The sequence below is a fragment of the Petromyzon marinus genome, chromosome 35 (genome assembly GCF_048934315.1).
Source record: "Petromyzon marinus isolate PM22_M1 ecotype Great Lakes invasive population chromosome 35, UKy_Petmar_22M1.pri1.0, whole genome shotgun sequence".
In the NCBI taxonomy this organism is placed as follows: Eukaryota; Metazoa; Chordata; class Hyperoartia; order Petromyzontiformes; family Petromyzontidae; genus Petromyzon; species Petromyzon marinus.
The window spans coordinates 712416-732144 of NC_133701.1; the positions used below are offsets into that span (position 1 = coordinate 712416).

At 45.9% G+C, this 19729-nt stretch overlaps 1 protein-coding gene across 1 annotated transcript in view; it reads right to left on the minus strand.

Moving 5' to 3' along the window:
• Window positions 1–19729, minus strand: part of HSDL2 (hydroxysteroid dehydrogenase like 2) — a 54394-nt gene that overhangs the window by 23278 nt on the left and 11387 nt on the right. The window contains exons 4-8 of the mRNA XM_032965891.2: window positions 18603–18717; window positions 11772–11875; window positions 9960–10058; window positions 8571–8765; window positions 2624–2695 (exon numbers count right to left, since the gene is read on the minus strand). Of these exons, the coding sequence (XP_032821782.1) occupies window positions 2624–2695; window positions 8571–8765; window positions 9960–10058; window positions 11772–11875; window positions 18603–18717 (585 nt within the window). The remainder of the gene's footprint in view (window positions 1–2623; window positions 2696–8570; window positions 8766–9959; window positions 10059–11771; window positions 11876–18602; window positions 18718–19729) is intronic.

Sequence of the window (19729 nt, forward strand, 5' to 3'; positions counted from 1 at the left end):
CCGTCAACGCCGGACGTCCCCCGCCGAGTTGCAGATCAAACTGTGCCCCCCACCCACGAAACGGGGGACTAAGAAACTTAGTTGTGAGGTGGGCGATCCAAAAATTTCAAGATTTTTTAAAAGGACCCTTAATTAATGAAAAAAACCGATGTATTTTCTCTATATATTTCAACAAAATTAAATTTTCTGTGAAAGGGAGTAGGGGAGTAATCATCCCCACCGCTCTCCTTTTGTCTTTGCCACTCTCCACGCACACCGCCCCCACCCCCGCCCGCCTGTGCTCCAAACGTGATGGCCACATGCGCCATCATTAGGAATGGATGTTAAAGCGCTCCTATGTAGAAATGTATAACTCCGAGTACCCTCGGTAGCGAGACAGAGTTATTGTGTCCTCGCGTCAGACAAGTTAATCAGCTGCAAAAATGAGTAATCATCTCCCACATCACAAAAAACGGGCTCCTTGTGAAAGTGTTCAGTACAGCTTAATGGCGATGTATCACCCCTGTACCAACCCATTACATTTATAAGGTGGATATTGCCTGAACATAACAAGTTATCTTAACGACCAAGAACTAGGCCCATGTGGAGATACTAAGAATATCTTTCAGCCAACGACAAACAGCCAAGAGCAACAGCGAACAAGGTACTTGAAAGAAGAGAGGAAAGATAGGAAAATGAATGGCAATGCCAAACAAATACAGCATACACCGGTAGAATATGCAGAACCCCGTAAAACTATTAGGAAATGATTGAGAACATTATTTAGAGAACACTAAAAAATTGAATTAGCCACGAGCGTGAAAGTAGCAAAAAAGGAGATTGATGAAATGGCTGTAAACCCTTGGGAAGAAATATGGAACCACAACGCATGATTAGAGACAGATTCTTGAAACCAGTAGATGCATCTTAAGCAGCCTCTATAGCAATAAAAACTCCGTAGATCCCAGGAATGAAGCCATTTTTCTCATGAGCAGGAGGAAGGAGCAGATGTCGCAATTGAAGACATAATGTCGTGTCTTTCATCTTGAAGAAACGAGCCGGTGAGATGATGCGAGGAATGATTCCCCTTCCCTCCTGCAACCTCACCACGTGTACGGATCCAATTGCCTCCATCTCTCACCTGATGGCAACCATTAATTATTTATTATTCTTACTCCTATTACTACCACTACCAAAAAATGAATGTACGCTCTCATGTATGGAAATGTGTACGATATTTTGAGACGTAACCAGTTGGCAGGTTGACAAGAACACGCTTCACTGGTTTAAATTAATGTAATGGCAAATCAGGGGGAGGTGCACCCGCTAACATTCTCTACATTGCATTTTATTTACATTTAGATGTGCACTGCAGCTTCGTACAAGGCTGCTCCAAAGACCGAGCGCCACGATCTGCAGATGCTTTATTCCACAACGAGCATTCAACACAAGTGGGCAAACTATAGAGGGTACCTGAGAAGACATTTTGTTTATAAGACAGGAAACCCAGTGAAGACACGTGGCTCAACGCTTCTCTTATCCGCGACCTGTGATCCACGCCTGCCAGCATCCACAGATCAAACTCAAGCCGCATCAACTCCCATTATCCAGCGGTCAATTCTTCCTGATTTAAGAGAGAATTTCTAATAAAAGAGCTTACGTGTAAGTAACTGCGGCCGGTGATAAAGTCATCTTATTATGACCCGTGGGGTCTGCGGACAGAAGTTATGCGAATGAAAAAAGCGCACGCTTCCATGCTCGTATCACGAGCGTAACAATAGATTGATTGATGCATCATCACGCCCATAACATCCTACCTCTTATCCGGTACAGAAGAGAGATTGTGGTTGATGAGAAGTGAACTGGTGCCAAAGAGGTGTTGTCCTTACATCATCAGAATGATGTGCAGGTGGTATACACTACAGGCACATCGTGAGTGTGAGACCCACTCGCGCGCTCACACACACAACAACCGCCATTCGGCACTAAGTGGCGGTGACGTCACCACACACACACTCACACACACTCTCTCACACACTCTCACACACACACTCACACACACACAAAAGATCCCCCGTATTGCCTTAACAGACTGTAGGGGCAAGTGCTGTTAGCGAGCACCTATGAAGGCTGGTACGGTACACGAGGGGGTGGGTGGCCAGCACCACGCCCGACCGCTTTTGTCTCCCCAGTGGCAATGTTTTTATCCACCGCACCAGATACTCATTTGAGGCTGAGTTGACCTAGGAGAGGCCCAGGACCGGTTCAGATAATCGTCACTGGTGTTGGCCGTGATCGGGAATCGAACGCGGGTCGCCAGGTTCATGGCGCAGCGTAGCGCTAACCGCTGCACCACCGCTCCCCACGTGATGAATTGTCAATTAGCAGCCTCCTGCTGCTGCTCCCTTCAACGGAGGAGAATTTCAACGCTCCGAGGTGGCGCAATAATAAATTAGCCCGCTTCGTTGTGCGTCGCGTGGCGGTCATTTTCCACGTCAGCAGACGCTGCGCCTCATCTCTCTCCCAGCGCGGTTAGGCAAGAGAGGCAGCCATGCGAGAAGAGGCTGTGACACGGCGTAAAAGCCGCGGTTAAAATGTCAACCGGTGTCTTTAATGAGGCGGCGGCGAGGGTGGAGTGACGCACCGTACTCCTCCATCTTCTTCACCAAGTCCTCGGGCTCCTCGTCGAGGAAGAAGTCAGGCAGCAGCGGGTGGCCTGCGGATCGCAGATCGCAACGATAGCCGGGTTACCCTCGACGGTCGCTCTCCTGACAGCGAGCGCGTACAAAAAACCCACGAGCGTTCACCGTGCCATGACAGGCGGCCATGGGGCTGTGCTGCATTGTGGGCAATTGTAAAGGTAGAGGTGCAGCCCTGAAATCGTTTGCTTATGCCACTGCTGGAATAAGGGCCTCCACCATAGGGGTCTCTATAGATCCCCTCTGCAGGGTGTTTATCCTGCCCTTCCATGCCGGCTGTATGTCGTAGAAGAGGTGGGATTACCCACACTTTACCCCCAACACGTGCAATCTGCCGATCGACTGTAGTGTACTCACCATTTATACCCTTGGGTGGACAGAGGTGGAGGGATTTAAGAAACGCGTCTATTGTTTGTCATGGCGCGCCAGGAGAACAAACCAACCGCTTTTAGATTGTAGGTCCGGTGTGCTAGCCATTAAACCACAGCGACATACCAGCTTCTCAAGAGGGCAGTAACCTTGTCGTTTAGATGCAAGACGAAATTATGACTCAGCATCACTTGAGTTTAATAATATCTACCAATTCAAAAGTCCAGCATGCTAACCATTAAACCACAGCAGCATTCATGTGCAGTATATAACATATTGATACCTACGATTTTCAAAATGTTGAGAACCTTAAAAGGCTATGCTATCAAGAACATTTTAATAGTACTTTTAAAGAACGTATCATTCAGTAAGAGAGTATTGAAAAGCAGACACGATAAGCTGAAAGTGGCAAACGATGTAGTCAGGATTTACAGAGAGGAGCACGGGGCTTGCTAGCGGTTTATATATAAAGAGGATATATAGACGGGAAAGCCAGCTGACACTACGGGATGCACGCATTCTGCCAGGAGCACACAGCGAGATGGAAACATAATTGCAAACATGACAGCAACCAGCATGGAGCCTACCAATCAGATTCATGGCTCAGTGTTTCTCTTCTAAAGAAGTGCACCAGGCACTGACAGTGCTGCGCGAGGCATGCTGGCTGCTTACGGAGGAGTGGATGTTGCAGACATGTCTGAGTGGGTCATGAAATTTAATGGCAGTGTTGCATTAGTGGTTAGGAGCATCATGTTGTCACTCAAAAAAAACCATTACCGGGATGGAGAGAGACCCAAATGAACTGTACAAGCGTCCGAGCATTACTGAACTGCGTATAAATCTCAACAGCCGTGAGCTCTTGTGAGAAATATGGAGCAAGCGGGACCGTTCAAATCGTGGTTATTTGTTTAACTGAGTGAGAATTAGTCTAATTTGCAAGAGTGACCTGTTTGCATGAGCCTACTCTTGTCTCGGCCTGACCCGCCACGGACACCCACGGCGAATGGCGCCGAGAGTAAGGGCAGTCAAGCGATGTCACTGGCTCCTTGTAATAGGCCGCACGGTGTCACTTGGCTGGGGTCAGAGTACTTCCTCATCGTGATTGTGGTTCAGCACGGCTGCCAACGACCGCGCGTTCGTCACCACGTGGGTTTGCGCAGTTGCGCTGCACGCGTTCTCCGACGGGCGTGATTCTACACAATGTCCGGCATTTCGCTTCACATCCTGGGAGCTGCTCACCCTCGTTACCCTCTTCCATCAACCCTTCTGAAGAAGCTCCCAGCACGCGGAGCAAAACGTCGGACATCGTGATGAACAGAGCCTCTTACAAGTAGGAAACGCATCGGAGAGCTCTGGTACTTTACACGTTGTAACTGCATCGAATTATAATAATGATAATCCACAAGTACACGTGAAGAAAGCTGCATTGCGTATGTTAACAGCTTCCAACATTCGCATACTGGCTGCGTAGCTCTCGGCAGCAGCATTAACACATTTATGAGTCCGTGTCTAAAGTTCTGTTCATATTCCATTCCACCTTTTACACGCGAGGGTCCCACTGGATTAAAACAATATGCATTACCATGTACATTAGCTTGCCTTGTGCTCCCTGCCACAATCTAACTTTAAACCCACTCCTATCGTTGCAATAAGGTGCCTCAAAATGACAATGTATTCAGCTGCTATGCAATATAATCCGAGTTGCCTAGCACTGTACTGGGCAAGCAAGAGTGAAGCGCTTCAATAACGATCAGTACGCAGCACCACATCCATCACCGCCACTTACCAAACATTCCACACGTTTCTTTTAGCAGTAAGGTCACAGTGTCCATTAGGGTTTTCGTCATATCATTTTTCACGATACGATATCAGTTTTCACGATGTAACATTTTTATTGTGAAATTTGTTTTCTGTAACTTTGTGACTGTATATTTTTTATCGTGTTTGTATTGGTGCTTTGTCGTACCTCTGGTACGAATACAGAACCACAGTTCTTCAACTGCAGTAGGTAAACACAAGCATATGCCAACGCCTTTAAATCATTGTAGCTTTAAAATCCATAACGCTTATTACGCAGCGCACACTGTCAGTTGTGCATGAAAGAATTAAATAAATTACAACAGTATGAAATTATGACTTCATATAGCCACCACTAAGCTGCCAATTACTCCGCAAAACAGTTTTTCAAATCACTAATTTAATTAGAAAGATTTATTTAGAACTTCAATTACTGAGTTTGTTATTTTAAGATTAGTTTGTCAGAATCATTTGTATAAAAAAAGAGGAACGGTATTCACAATATAACGATATTTTGCAAAACACACGATTATCGTGGACCTTACATCGTACGATATATCACAGTACTGTCACTTCGTAGCCATCCTAGTGTTGATTATATGATACGTATATGATCTGTATAATCGTGGATTTCACAACGAATCCGATAAGCGTCAGTGTAGCACAGAGCCAACGGGCTAGGCCAGGTTGGTTTACCCATCGTACCCACACATCCAAACGCATTCCCTTCAGCAGGCAAGGTCACACGCAGCGCTGTTGCGGAGTCTGCGAGGCGTCCCATCGGCGGAACATCTCACATCCGCCGACACACCGTGTGTCGTACAGTGCATTTTCCGCGAGCACTTGAAGGTGAGGATCCACTGAAAGCATCGTGGAACACCGAGAGAATGAGTGCGTGCCCGCAGCATGGCAACGCATGCCATTATGCGGCATGTAAAAGCATCAAACCCATCTTTGATCTCGGTTGGGGGGTGTGCAGCCCCCCCACCCTCACGCGACCACGCGGCCCCCCCATCTGCAGCTCGGCTACTTTCATCCGTTTGACTCCTCGAAGGAAGTGCTGGGAGGAAGAGACGCTTCAAGACTCACCACTGTGTCGGAGCTGCCCGGCAAAACTGCCTTCATGTGCGGCAGATATTTATTTTGCAACAGGCATATGGATGCCTTCTAACGCACGTATCTGATCTACGGCAATACACTGTCACGTAGCTGGTGTCCGATCACACAAAACCGCGTTGCGCATTTGTACCGACCCGATAACGCTCTTCATGTTTCATTATTTGTAAACAAATGCATCTTCCTCCCACAATTATTTTTAACGTTTGACATTTTGTCCTGAGACGACATGTCCATGGCAGGGTGTCAACCCCGTGCTACAGAACGGCCGTGCAGTGCCTTGGTCGGTGTCCCTGGGGGCGCTGACACCGAGTGTGATGGAGCAGCATGCCCCTGCCTGGCCCTACGAGCCTCGGGCCTCAATGGTAATCATAAGGGACGCGTCGTCAGGCGCCACGAGTCTTGAGAACAAGGTTTTAATGGGAACGATTAAAACTTTGTTCGCCAGTAATTACAACTGGCATCAACAGGCGACAACTCTGGCTGCCGCCTGATGCGGCTGGTTGTAATTACTGGCGAAACGTCATACTCGAATTTAAAATGTTGTGGGTTTACTCTCCAACACACCGGTACTAGTACCGAATTGGCATGTTGTGTTTACGTGACAAACCTTACTAATTGGCTGTATTGGGTGGTGGTGGGTTTATCGACGGATTTATATTTTCACGATCTAACCCAAAAACCTATATTATGGATAGTATGCTTTTGTTGCTGTGTACAGTATACAGTGTCATGTATCCGACTGTCTGATAGGTTTAATTATTATGTTGTGCTGTGATGAATAATTTTTACTGATGGAATATTCAGGAATGTTCCTTCACTTACTGTTCCGAAATAAAATCAATGAACATTCGGGAAAATTCCTGAGCCTTGCATGGAACGCATTGAACCTTCAAGCGGAATAATTCTGTATTCTCCTTGGAACAACAGCGGAACATTTCTGCGAATCATTTGGTTTAAATCGCTCCTTATTAATTTAAATGTGATTCACCCGCTAAATTGTGGTTTCCCAGCTGTGGCTCTCACGCGTGGCATCACGTAACGGCCGCCCTGCCCCATCTAAACACAACCGGGAGGGGATCCCAGGTGCGTCGCAGTGCGGACGAGTTCAACGCGCCACACAGTCCAACCATAGTGATCATGCCATATCGCTACGCTCTACAGAAGCACTCTTGTGAGCGACTTTAAAATAATGTTTTTCTCATTAGCAAGGCTCTAAACTCAAGTCGGGACCTCCTCGGCATCTAGCTACAGCTAGCAAGCAATTTGACTGTTGGGTTGCCATCGTTGTGCAAGAGCAGCTCACACGGGATTCAACTTCACCCCACAGCGCTGCTCTCCGCTGTGTTGCCGGGTTGTACTACCGCGTTCCATTGTTCCATTATCAAAACGATCTGAAAATTTGAAAAAGGGTCGAAAATTGTCCTTAAACATCCCTTTTTCTTTAATCCAAATCTCATCTGGCACATGTAAATGGACTCAAAGTGAAACATCACAAACAGCTGTTACACAGCTGCTGCTGCCGAATAACACCTCCCTCGCTCAGCAACATTGACAAACGAGAAATCATTAAGGGGTGACTTGTGACATTTATCTTGGGGCCCGCATATTCATTGGCAAAAATATTAAACATTCAACATCTTTATAAAATCATACAAGGCAGGCTGCCAATTGGATGCGTTAAATCTTCAATATTTGCTCTGGTAATTGACAGCGATGACAGACACCGCGGGCAACACCCACCAAGGCCGGGTGATTGAGTGACTCGTCTTCCCAACGACGAACGACTGTTGTGAATGGTTTTAATTAAGAAAAAAAATACACCTGTTATACCGGTACCGCGAGTAAATATAAGCACGTGCAGCTGTTAATATTACTAAATCAACGATGTTAACACTTGTGTCGATAAAAACACTCGTATTTCATCATTAATCCATATTATGCGAGTGAAAATATTCAAGAAGTGTTCACCAGCATCAGTTTCATTGATTACATGCCGGAAGTTTTACTTTATAAGACCGTGCTAATAATGTAACTGGCAAGTTATTTAAACCATTGCATCAACAGCGTGGTCCGTGCAGTCCCTAAACGTGTGTTGCTCACACGTGGCAGCTGTGGGCTGTGGGAGCCACATGTCCGTACGTCACTGCACCCGGTGAGCGCGAGCTGGTGAGGGTGGTGGCGGCTACGCTGCTCCGCCGCCTGTAATTCAGCACTGTGGATGTCAGGGTTGTTGGATCTCACGAATTTGTGAAACTCCTTCCTTTCCCATGGGTGTCGAGGTCACCATCATACCCTGTGCTCCCCCTGTTCTGTATGGGTCTCCTTTAGGTTCTTCTCATAGCTAAAACAACATACAAGGTAAACTGGTATTGGACCAACATCCAAATTCTGAAAATGACCTGTAAATTATTGAATTGGGATTACACATATCAGCTGCAACATTGCCCTTCTACTGCGAAACAAAACACTTTCGCAGGATCCTCCTGAAAAAGTCTTGAGAATTAGTGAGGCTTTCATGGGTAAACAAGCATCATCATCATCACCATCACAATCATAATTATAATAGAATAACCACACGTCATCCGGTGGTAGAGAGGCTCACGGTACCTGGTGACATGTGGTATATGTCGAGGTTGGTGATGCCCTCTTTCATGAGGATATCCTCGTCAATGACGAAGTTCCCGGTGAAACTCGTCGGCTTGCACAGGATGGCGTAGGCGGCGTCCGCCATGATGTCTGGCTTGCGGCACTGGTTGGCCATGCCAGACCCGGCCAGCATTTCCATCGCCGCCGTGTGGATTGCTAACCGACGAGAGGCGACATCATCAGCCCAGCGAAGATGCTATTATTCTTATTATACGTAAGCAGGCAATATGCCTACATCCCGAAAATCTGTCTCACCACATGAAATAACTTATTTCCAGATCCTATCGGCCGTATGGCCTTCTGGGAGCAACATTGGTTTAATAAAAGTTCACTCTGGACCGGTTTCGATCTTCAGTGTCTCATTGGCAGAATGAAGCCAATGCTGCCAGACATTAATAGGCGAGGGCTCCTAATAGATCCATCAGGCCACTGAGCATCGCAGCAGTTCGGAGGAAACTATTGACAGGGAAATAATTACACGTGGGCTTTCCCCCACCTTTTGTTTCTATTATTGCTTTTTTACATAATCCATTAATAGGCATTTAAACTGATTGACAATTCTAAAAGGTTGGCAAGTCTTGTGGTGCACACTAGTGACCAGACACTTCATAGACAGTTAGTTATTCTTATAAATGTCATCAAGTCCATGATACTCCCAACCTGCTAGGCCGCAAGCTGGCCAAGAGACACAGTGCAGCTGTGGGTTGCAGATCACCAAGCATTGCAGCTCACGAAGGATGCTACCTATTCTGCCAATCGACCTTGGCGAACCCATTCGTACAGCAGGGTGGACACAGGGACGGGGCAGAAAATTAAACAAAACATGCACCGCCCGTACGGGAGATCAAACTGGCCGCCTCTGGATGCAAGTCCAGTGCCCTGACCATGACACCATGGCAGCACCCCTGCAGTCAAGGGGGATGTTAGTTTACATGGAGAGAAAATGATGACTCAGCTTCACTAGAGTTAAATATCTAAAAAACGATGCTAATACTTGACATTTCAGTTGTGTTGTGGTAAGGGATGAGAGCGGTTGTGGATGGGGAGGGGAAGAACAATTACCCATGAAAGAGTCACCCCAAGGCAAAGGGTTCCTTCTGTGAATGTGCACAGTCAGCGAGGTGTGGAGTCGTGTTAATTCATCCCCTGGGTACGTGCTCCCTGATGCCTTTGTAGTGCAGCAGGGCAGTGGGATGGCTGAGATGTGATGCATTGTAATGCGCTTTGAGTTGCTGCATATTTTAATCCAGCTCCACTAAAACATGCAAATCCCTGTCCTTAATGGACATATTGAGTGGGAATGACATGACAAAAATATCACAAAGGCACTCACACAGGTGCAGTGCTCACCTGTTTTAGGCCACAGGGCATTGACGGCAATTTCACTGCGGAATTCCTCAGCCATGCCCAGGACACACATGGACATGCCGTACTTTGCCATCGTGTAAGCTGCAACACAGTTTTACATGGACATTACACAGAAAGCAATACAAGTTTGTAACATTGCATCAACATTGTCATCGTTCATTCTTTATACCACGACTACCTTGCAGTACATCTCAAAGTGCCAACAGCACAAAAGGCATTACCATCACACCATCAACCACACCTCAACAATCATTACCAATCTCAAGCCCAAATGTCAAAAGACAAAAACGGGGCGATAAGACATTTTTAGAAGGCCCTGAGCCAGTGATGGAAGCTCCTCACTCCCGTGACAGGGAGCAGTCTCTCCCAAGGGCAGCCACCGATAACTTCCCCAACACCGGTGGTATTTGATTTGCTCGAGTCCCGGTGGTATTTGATTTGCTCGAGTCTCCGATGGATGACGAGGTGAGATCAACACTGCCGGGATTTGAAGTTGAAACCTTTCGCTTGCGAGCTCGAGCGCTCCATACGCAGCAAGCACGGCTTCGCCGGACTGTTTCACGAAAACCAGCGACGGGAATTTATTCTGAATTACAACTTTTGTAAATATGATCCGAATAAACATTGCGTGTCGAAAAAGGTAAGCTGTGATGAGGGAAGCAACAAAGCAGTACAATTAGACTTTGTTGTGCGTTTTTAAGTATACTCAAAAAGCCGTTAGGTGTGTTTCCTGTCGTGTTAATTGAGGTGGTAGGCTCGGAAGAAATGCAAACGCTTGCTAAATGGCCTTTAGGTAATCCAGGAGGATACACTGTGAATCAAGTTATTACATGTGGAAGTAGCTTACACATATCGCCCTGCATGCCACTGCGATGGTCGTGCAGGAGAGCCATGGGGGTGGCGTGACGGGGTGGCAGGTTCTGCTTCGGTGGGGGGGTTACGTTTATTTATGTTCATGTTTCAATGAAGTGAAACTAATTCATTTTTCATATAAGGTAGCATTACCGCATGTTGTGAAACTGCACCGGCACTTATTTTGGCGCGTGTGTGCGTGGGCACAATCGAGTGCGTGTCTTGCAGACCTCGTCCCAACGGTTTCTCATCCAAGAAAGGCTGCAAGGCCTTAAAGCAAGGACCAGTCACAGCACCTGGTGTGATACTATAAGGATACTATAAGACATGCAGCAGTCTGCCCAAGAGCAATCTTTGCCTATACAGTATACAGCCAAAGCAGGCCTGGCAAATATTAATATCAGCACCTGTAAATCTTACATCCTCCTTCCTTGCTAAGCATCTACCTTGGGAGTATACCAGGCTTGGGTGGATGATGAGTTATTCAGCGTGTCTATCGGTGGTTATTCAGGCTGGTGATGTGCTCTTTCTCTTCAATAAAAACAACAACCAGTATCCAAACATGCAGCAAACTACTTCCTGTAGTAAAGAATCTAGTTAACGGCATTGAGAACCAGTTCATGTGATGCAGTGACGTCGGGTGAGTTTTCTTAACAAGAAGTCATGTTAAAACTATTGCACAATCTAAGTCCTTTGAATAAGGATCCAAAATTATCGTTAAAGATCTAAAATCATTCTGAAGTGGAGGCTCTATGCGGAGGCTCACTAACGAACTAGCAATGTATCGTGCGTGAATTAAACTTCTTATATGGCAAGTTGTTACCCACAAACTCATTAGCAATGAACACGTGTGTATGTCTACCAGATGGCCGTGCTTCAGAGCGAGCGGTTAGGCTGGCTGAGCAGTGCAATGCCAGGCGCTTGTCAGCGTGCGCAACTCACCGCAGTGGTTCTTGAACCACACGGGATTCATGTTGATGGGGGGGCTGATGTTCAGGATGTGCGGGTTTTTGCTCTTCTTCAAGTAGGGGATGCACACTTTGGACCTGCACAGGAAGCGGACGTTACAGCAAGGACAACTCCACGTCAAGCGACCCACAAAGTGAAACTCGGCAATCTGAAAACAGGCGACAAATATGTACGCATGTTGAACTTCTTTCGCACCATATGTAGCCAACCGTGCTAATCGGAGGTACGGGGGAAGAACAACAAACTAAACACAAAAAAATATTCTGAAGAAATTCGTTTTCAATCTAGACACGCAGGAAGCTCTCTTGCAGTAGAGAACTGGCCAAAAGACCCGCAGCATTTCTAGATTTGAAGCTTTCGTGACTGCAAGGATCCATACTCTTCTGTTCTATTCGGTAAAGTCACGTAGGTAAAAAACAAAACAACAAAAATCACGACGTTTCGGCCACAACACAAGTGGCCTTCATCAGGTCCCTTCACCCGATGAAGGCCACTTCATCAGGTGATTTTTGTTGTTTTATTTTTTACCTACGTGACTTTACCGAATAGAACCAAAGAGTATGGACCCGCAGCATTGCCACTTATGGCACACAGTACGTGACAAGATAAAACAAGGGTGCAAATAAAATCTCAAGACTTGTGAACTAAAGTATGGTACTGTACTGGATATAAACCTGGAGCTAAAACTGTAAGTCGTGAAGATTAAAGTCAAGGGATTCATTACTCTCTTTAAAAAAATGTGTGAGTTAAAAGCATATAACAGCCTACTGACACGCAAATTAATTTAATATTCAGCAGATCTGAGGAACATGCAAGGATCAGGTTTCAGGACATCAATTCTAATACTCCCATAATGTTCCAAAAATGCCCATGAAAAAAACCTACAAAATAAAATCATCATCATCAGTTCCTATGATCACTGTTACATTGCATTTATGGCTTTATTTTGGTGATTTCTAAAAGTTTTTTGGTTTGGCTATGTTATTGTTTATTGTAGTACGGAGTTAGACTGATGGCCTTAATTTAAGTTTTGTTGTTGTTGTTGTTTGACTTGCATCCCACTGGGATTTTTGCACACAGCGTTGGTGTACGGTGCTATTTCAGGAATATTTTGATGTTTTTTTCCTGGATTCTCTGTTTGCACATGCACAAAGTCACTTTAAGATGTTTTCTTGTTCATGTTTTTGTTTTTTTGTTTGTTGCGGTTGCACCCGATTCAAGAGCCGAATGGCTCACAGGGCTATACCAAATAAATGAAACTATGAAACTAAACATCAGCCATCCACTGCTAGACTAAGGCCTCTCCCCAGGCCGCTGCCAAGGGTCCTGCAATGTAATGATCCACCAAGTACCTGATGTCATCCCTCCATTTCTTCGCACGCCGTTTAGGACACATTCAATTCCTCGGCTGCCACTCCGTTGTCATTATCCTTACCCACAGCCCTCATCCCCTCCGGCATCACACTCTACCCAAGCCCACTCGCTTTTCTTAACGGCCCGGATGACGCCAATAGCTTGCGTATGTTCTCTAGTCCACGTGTTCATCTCCTGCCCTCTCTAAATGTCATCCTAAGCATGCATCTCTCCGTGCATCTTTGCGCACTCTTCCAAATTGTATACCATAAGCTTCGTTTATGGCGCGTGTTTCTGAACCGTGTCATAGCAGGTAGTACGCACTGATTAAAACATTTATTCTTGAGGCACAATGCTGGGTTACTTATCATGGTCGAGTTCAACTTGAAAAAGCACTCCCTCCAAACGGTTTATACATTTCCGAAAGTAAAAAGGTGTTACATTCAACAAGTAAAAAAAACGGTAATTGCAAGCAATTCAGACGTAGCCAGTCCCATGGACAGAAACGAGGCCCAGCGGTCCCCTGCGGCAGGCAAACCTCCCGTGATGGTCTCCCCACTGGGAGTCCACAACTTTACGGCAGCCATTACAGAGGAACAAAGGTGGGAAATCACCACAGCCACAATCGTCCCCTGCCTCCCTTGGGTACCTGCGCTCCCAAATGTCACTCTTACGAACCACTTGGCTGGAAAATGTTCACCATCAGGCTACGGTATATATAGAGTATATAGAATGTTAAAAATGTAACACTGCACCAGTTACTTGTTAACACTACTACCGCAAACTAAATCCACTCATACCCCCCCTCTACATTGTATATTATTAGAGTTCGAACTTTTAGTCGATTAAGTTATTTAATAAAATCAATGTTAGAGTCAACTATGTTCTTATTTTCTGGTCAATGACTCAGGCCCCTTTATAAATGGTGGTTGCCCCCACTTCCTTGTTCCTGAAGGCAGGAAACCCCCGACAAACCACGCCCATCATGACACCGCTGATGACGCCGACGAAGTTACCCAGCCGCGCCCATCACCTCCCATCCAGCGGCACACGTGAGAACAGAGGTGTGGATTTGATGATCAAGACATTTTAAAAGTAATAATTGTAAGGTTAAATGTCTGACATCCGGCTTTCAGAGTTAACCAAAGTCCATCCTATTTTTATTAGAAGCTTTCGTGACTGCAGGATTCCATACGCTTCGGTTCTTTCAGTAAAGTCACTTAGATAGGAAAATAAATCAAGATCACGACGTTTCGATGGCAACAACAAGCGATCGTCCTCAGGTGAAAGAGAGAAACCTGCCTCTGTGATGAGGCATTATACAGAGGGGGAGGGGGGGGGGGGCCGTAAAGGGGCGAGAGGGTGGTGGAAATGTCACATTTATTTTCTCTCTCTCTGTCACCCAAGCCCTCTTTGAATTTTATCCCCACCCTCTCGCCCCTTTACAGCCTCCCCCCCTCCCCCTCTGTATAATGCCTCGTCACAGAGGCACGTTTCTCTCTTTCACCTGAGGACGATCGCTTGTTGTTGCGATCGAAACGTCGTAATCTTTATTTATTTCCTATCTACGTGACTTTACCGAAAGAACCGAAGCGTATGTCCGTCCTATTGTTTGTATATTTACAAATAGAAGTGAAAGCAGTGGTGACCTGGGAGTAGAATAGCCCAGCAGGAGTGTGAATCACTCATCTGCACATAGAGTGCCATCTGGTGGGAGAGCTAATGTAACCAATCTTGTGATATATTCTCTGCGTCGTTCACTGCGGAAGCCGTGTCACTGCTGTCTGTTGAGCATTACACGAGATGAGCTACTTGCATCTCATCTCAAACACTGCAAAGGCACCCCCCAGTGGCAGCTGTCCCTGCGCTGCACACGGCGACTCAGCACCTGCCCTGCCAATGGTCATTTGGCCGCTCAGTGGGCAGGCGATGGTGGCTGTGTTAATAATCCCTAGTGAGTTTACTCAGCACCAGAATAAAGACCACCATCTGTCAATCACTCAAAGTTTCATCAACGTTGGTACATTCAGAAAAAGAAAATGCATTTAGCGACATCACAATACTATTATAAAGAAAGCAGCCATAGCTTGCCATTTATGTCAGATATATCTTAAGGATTAACACCTTGACAATAAAGTAATTGTTGTGGTACATCATCTGGTCTATATCCCAAAGCACGATGTCATAGTACTCATCACCATCAGTCATGATGAATCCACTGCTGGATGAAAACGACCCCACGACATTCGTCATCCTTAACGGGCTCGTAATGCCATAATCCATCTGGCCTGTGCACCGGAGCCAATCTCATCACTCCATCTCCGTGGTGGACAATCTCTAGGGACGCGTTCTCTCTGTTGGTCGCCATTCCCGTCGAGTTCCCATCACTGCCCCCCCCCGTGACGAGCCCCGGGCCAAGCCCACAGACTTCACAGTCAGCACGGCGTCTCTAACCTCCGCTCTGCATTAAAAACCACACCAGCACTTGCCATGGATACGTAAAAAAAACACACACGTGGAAAACATGAGAAACCCAACGAATCCCTTGATCGAACGTTCACGTCATTGACCGCTGAGCTGATGAGGAGATGACGGATGTCGTGACCTCTCCTCAACCCGCCCCTACACGATTACCAACAAAAAAATTACAATTATTGACAAATCACTGCCCAAGCCTTGCTTCTTCTTGTAGCTCCCCGAACGTAATTGTGCCGAAACCATTTTTCAAATGCGTATAAGCTGCATAACCTGACTCGCTTGAACACAAAAGGTTGACATGCACATTTAAGATTCAAGGAGACTTTTGATGAGGCCATTTCCAGGAGCACGTATCACAATAGCTTCCCTTCTTAAACATAGCGTATCAATGCTGTTCAGGTCTTGTCACAGTCAAATGTGCAATGACCGAGGCAGACCCACTAGAATCTCAGAGAACACAAAGCAATATCTGGAGACGGATTACATCTCACTTGATATTGATCGTAAGCTATGGGTACAGTGGGCTGTGTGTGAAACCTTCCAGTACCCGACCGCGGAGTAATAATGCAGCTTCAGGCGATACGCGCAGCACAGCGTGCCGGCAGTGAGAACATTCGGGAAAAGAAAAGATTAATGTTAAAATGTAAATGTTTGTTCAGGTTTATTTTAATACAACCTTTACCTATTATGAAGGGGTGATGACAACAGTGGTAGTTTTGTCTTTGGCCTGTACCCGTGCAATGTTATGTCTTTATAAGAGACCCAGTCGATTTATTGAACATCTTCATAGTCTGCCATTAAGCTATATCATACTTAATGCCGCTTAACTGTTGAATACGTCTCATGGAATACATGGTGATCCATTTAGAAATACCCAATTTATTTTACTCACTTTCTTCCCAACAGCTGACTGGCTCCGAATCTTAAAGAGGAACAGAGAAGAACCGTGCTATCATGGACGGAGACCCACGAACCTTGGCACTTTCTACAAATCGTATTGCAAATTCTGTGACGTAGGTTCTATGACAAAATGTAGAGACAAAGCAAAACGTGGTAATGGGAACGTGCTGCGTGTACAGGATGCCGAGCTGCAAATGCAGGGCTGTCTACCGGCGATGTTTAAAGAGTATCTGTAAACGGACCATGTATTATAATAACTGAAAGAAACGCATGCGGCTCCAGGAATTAAAGGTTTCATGTGAGCGCCGGGTCCGAGGTATATAGTTCGTTGACAAGGTGCAAGTTCAACGTTGGTATCTGATGGCAGATTAGAGGCTTGATCAAATAAGCATGCAGTTTTGTGATGTGGCTGTTCTGATGATGGTTTAAAAAGATACTATGAAAGCCCAAGCAGGCCATCTACAACAGTGGAAGTCCACAGATCTGTTATCCCCTCTACTACAAGTCCTGCTATCCAGAGGAACCCTGCTGCAGATTCATGTTGCCCCCCCCCCCACCCCCGTTACTCAATGAATTGGAAGTTAGTGAAGAGATCGGTAGCATACAGACATACTTGTTGTGACAAAGAATGTGACGTCATGGCCGTGGTGAACATACCCACTGTGGGACATCCCCAAACTAAAAACAACGAGGGCAGACAACGACCTTGCTTACATACATGAGATCTTATCTTCTGAATAAGACCTCGGGGTTAGGCTGCTTAGATTATCAGAGCAGGATGAAGATGATGATGATGTGGGCAACGGTATGGAAGGTGAGTCTATAGCAGCAGGGATATGTTTTGGATTAAAAAAAACGATATTGGATTTTTTATTTTTTGGGCTAAATTTCAGACTTTATTTCATATTCTTGAATTTTGGATTTAAATGTATTAAATTGTAATAACTTGAATTGTCTGTAATGTAAATTTATTCATTAATAAAATGTTGGCTATTTTAAAATAGAAACTGACCTTCCATTTCTATACCTCTATCAGAAATAACAATTGCAGGCTGCCCTTCAGAAAGGTAGGGGTGGGATGATTCACCACCCTTCCCCCCACCTCCACCCCCTTCGCTTAGGCGCCAGGCTTACGCGCCCCAATGAGTGGTTCCTTACGTATTCCGTGCGTGCGTGTCGATGTGGTAGGGACGTGATCGCTGCTGGCTGTTGGCCATGTTGCTCTACGGGGGCACGATGATTTCGCGTGCACGTCGAGGTTTAGACAAAAGCAATCTAAAAGCATAAAAAGAGTTTGTAGCTGTAGAGTTGGTACTCATCGTCAGTTCATAAAGAAACTAATCAATGCATAGGAAATTTCGAGTACCGAATTTCTCGTCGCACTTTTATTTCCCTCTTAAAAGGAATTACTATCACCACGAGGACCAAATTAACTTTCTTAAACACGATTTTCAGAAGCGCCACAATCGAGCTTGCACAGCAAGCCCAGAGTAATCCTCTGGGCTGGCCTAAGAGCAGTGACATTCATTAAGTCACGGCCGTTTAGCGGCATTCGTAGTAAAGCAGACACCCTGCGCTACGGAGAGAGAACAGGGTGTGCTTCTGGCAGCCCCGGCTGTCTATCCTCGCCGGGCACCACTGCTTGTGATGGTGAAGGCTGCTTCTCATCTGACGTGCCCCGGTGGCTTTAGACTCTCTAGACAGAGTACAAATCAAACACTGCCTTACACGTTCACGCACGCCAAATGGCTTTTCTTTGTAGTGCGAGCCAAAGAAAACACTTAGAAAAGTTTGCACAACCACATTCTGTTCAATGGGACTACTTGGTCGCAATTTTGAACTGTAAACACGGGTGAGTTTACACCATCTGTGGCGAAGCTATCGATCTCAGTTACGGTATCGACACTGGAATTAGCGCAACAACGCGGGCGCAGTGAAAGTCCAGTCGCTGAATCACCTCGAGACCAGGCACGCTCTCACATTTTAAATCCAAACATTTAACTCACTCACTGCACATATAGGTATATAAACACCCATAGACAAAGCAAATATTAATTTGTGCGAATGTCTCACGTGAGATAAGTGCCCCGAAGGTTGATGCCCGTCATGAGGTCCACCTTCTTCATGGGGGTCTCCAGCGTGCCTGTCAGACTGATGGCACTTGCATTGTTTACCAGGATATCAATTCCTGTCCAACACAAAGCCCAAGCAAACAAGACAAGCAAACAAAATAAATGCTTGGTCCATAGTTTGACAATCATCACGCATCTCATAGCTATGACATTATTTTTTAACAAAATATCATCGAATTTTCATGAGCATTGAAACTCTGGGAATTTAATGTTGGCAGTTGCTTCATCGCGGTTTCATACATTTCACAAAAGCCACAATGGGAATTACGGATTAATATAAACTATCACTATATAGCAAATGCCGAGCAAAAAAAAAACAAGAAAAATACCGGTCCATTTGCGTTTTAATTTCCCAAGATCACTGTAATTCCTTTGTATGAACATTGAGTGCTATATACACACAGCGCTTGGGTGGGCAGACATCACACTGCTGTAGATGAATGCCATCTCATTCACGGGTCCCACTAAATACCACACGTACTGCCGTCGTAATCAGGGGATGGCTCAATATGGTATCTTGCCATTTTATCTTGCAGCCTGGGGAAGTGCAGTGTGTGCCTCTCTCTGTGAAGTGCATCTCGTCTCCCTGTGCTAAACAGCACGCACACACGCACACACACGGGCGCATGCAATGTAGTGCAAAGTTCATTTATACTTGTTAATATGTAGAGGCTGCCCGTCTCAAAGTTGCAAGGTTGGTCACAATTGGAACTAGCTGAGTTAACCCCCCTGTTCAGGATTGATTCAGCACATCATCCATTTGGGGTCAACAAACTCATGGCCACTTGGTTGGGTAATCAACAGTGGTTGTTCTCTGCAGCGACTGGTCCTGGAACGGACACTTCTAGTGCGATTCTCCGCTATAAGTGGCTATTGAGCTGAAATCGCAGTTGTAGATCACATTGTAAAATGTTCACATGAGGATTTAGAAGGATTTGCATGAATAGGGCACTGAAGTGCTTCAGCAACTCAAAGCACCTTACACCATGTCATCCATCGCATTGCTCTGCTGCAGCCTAGCCAAGGGGACCTCCAGTGGCAGCTGTTCCTGTGCGGCACGAGGTGAAT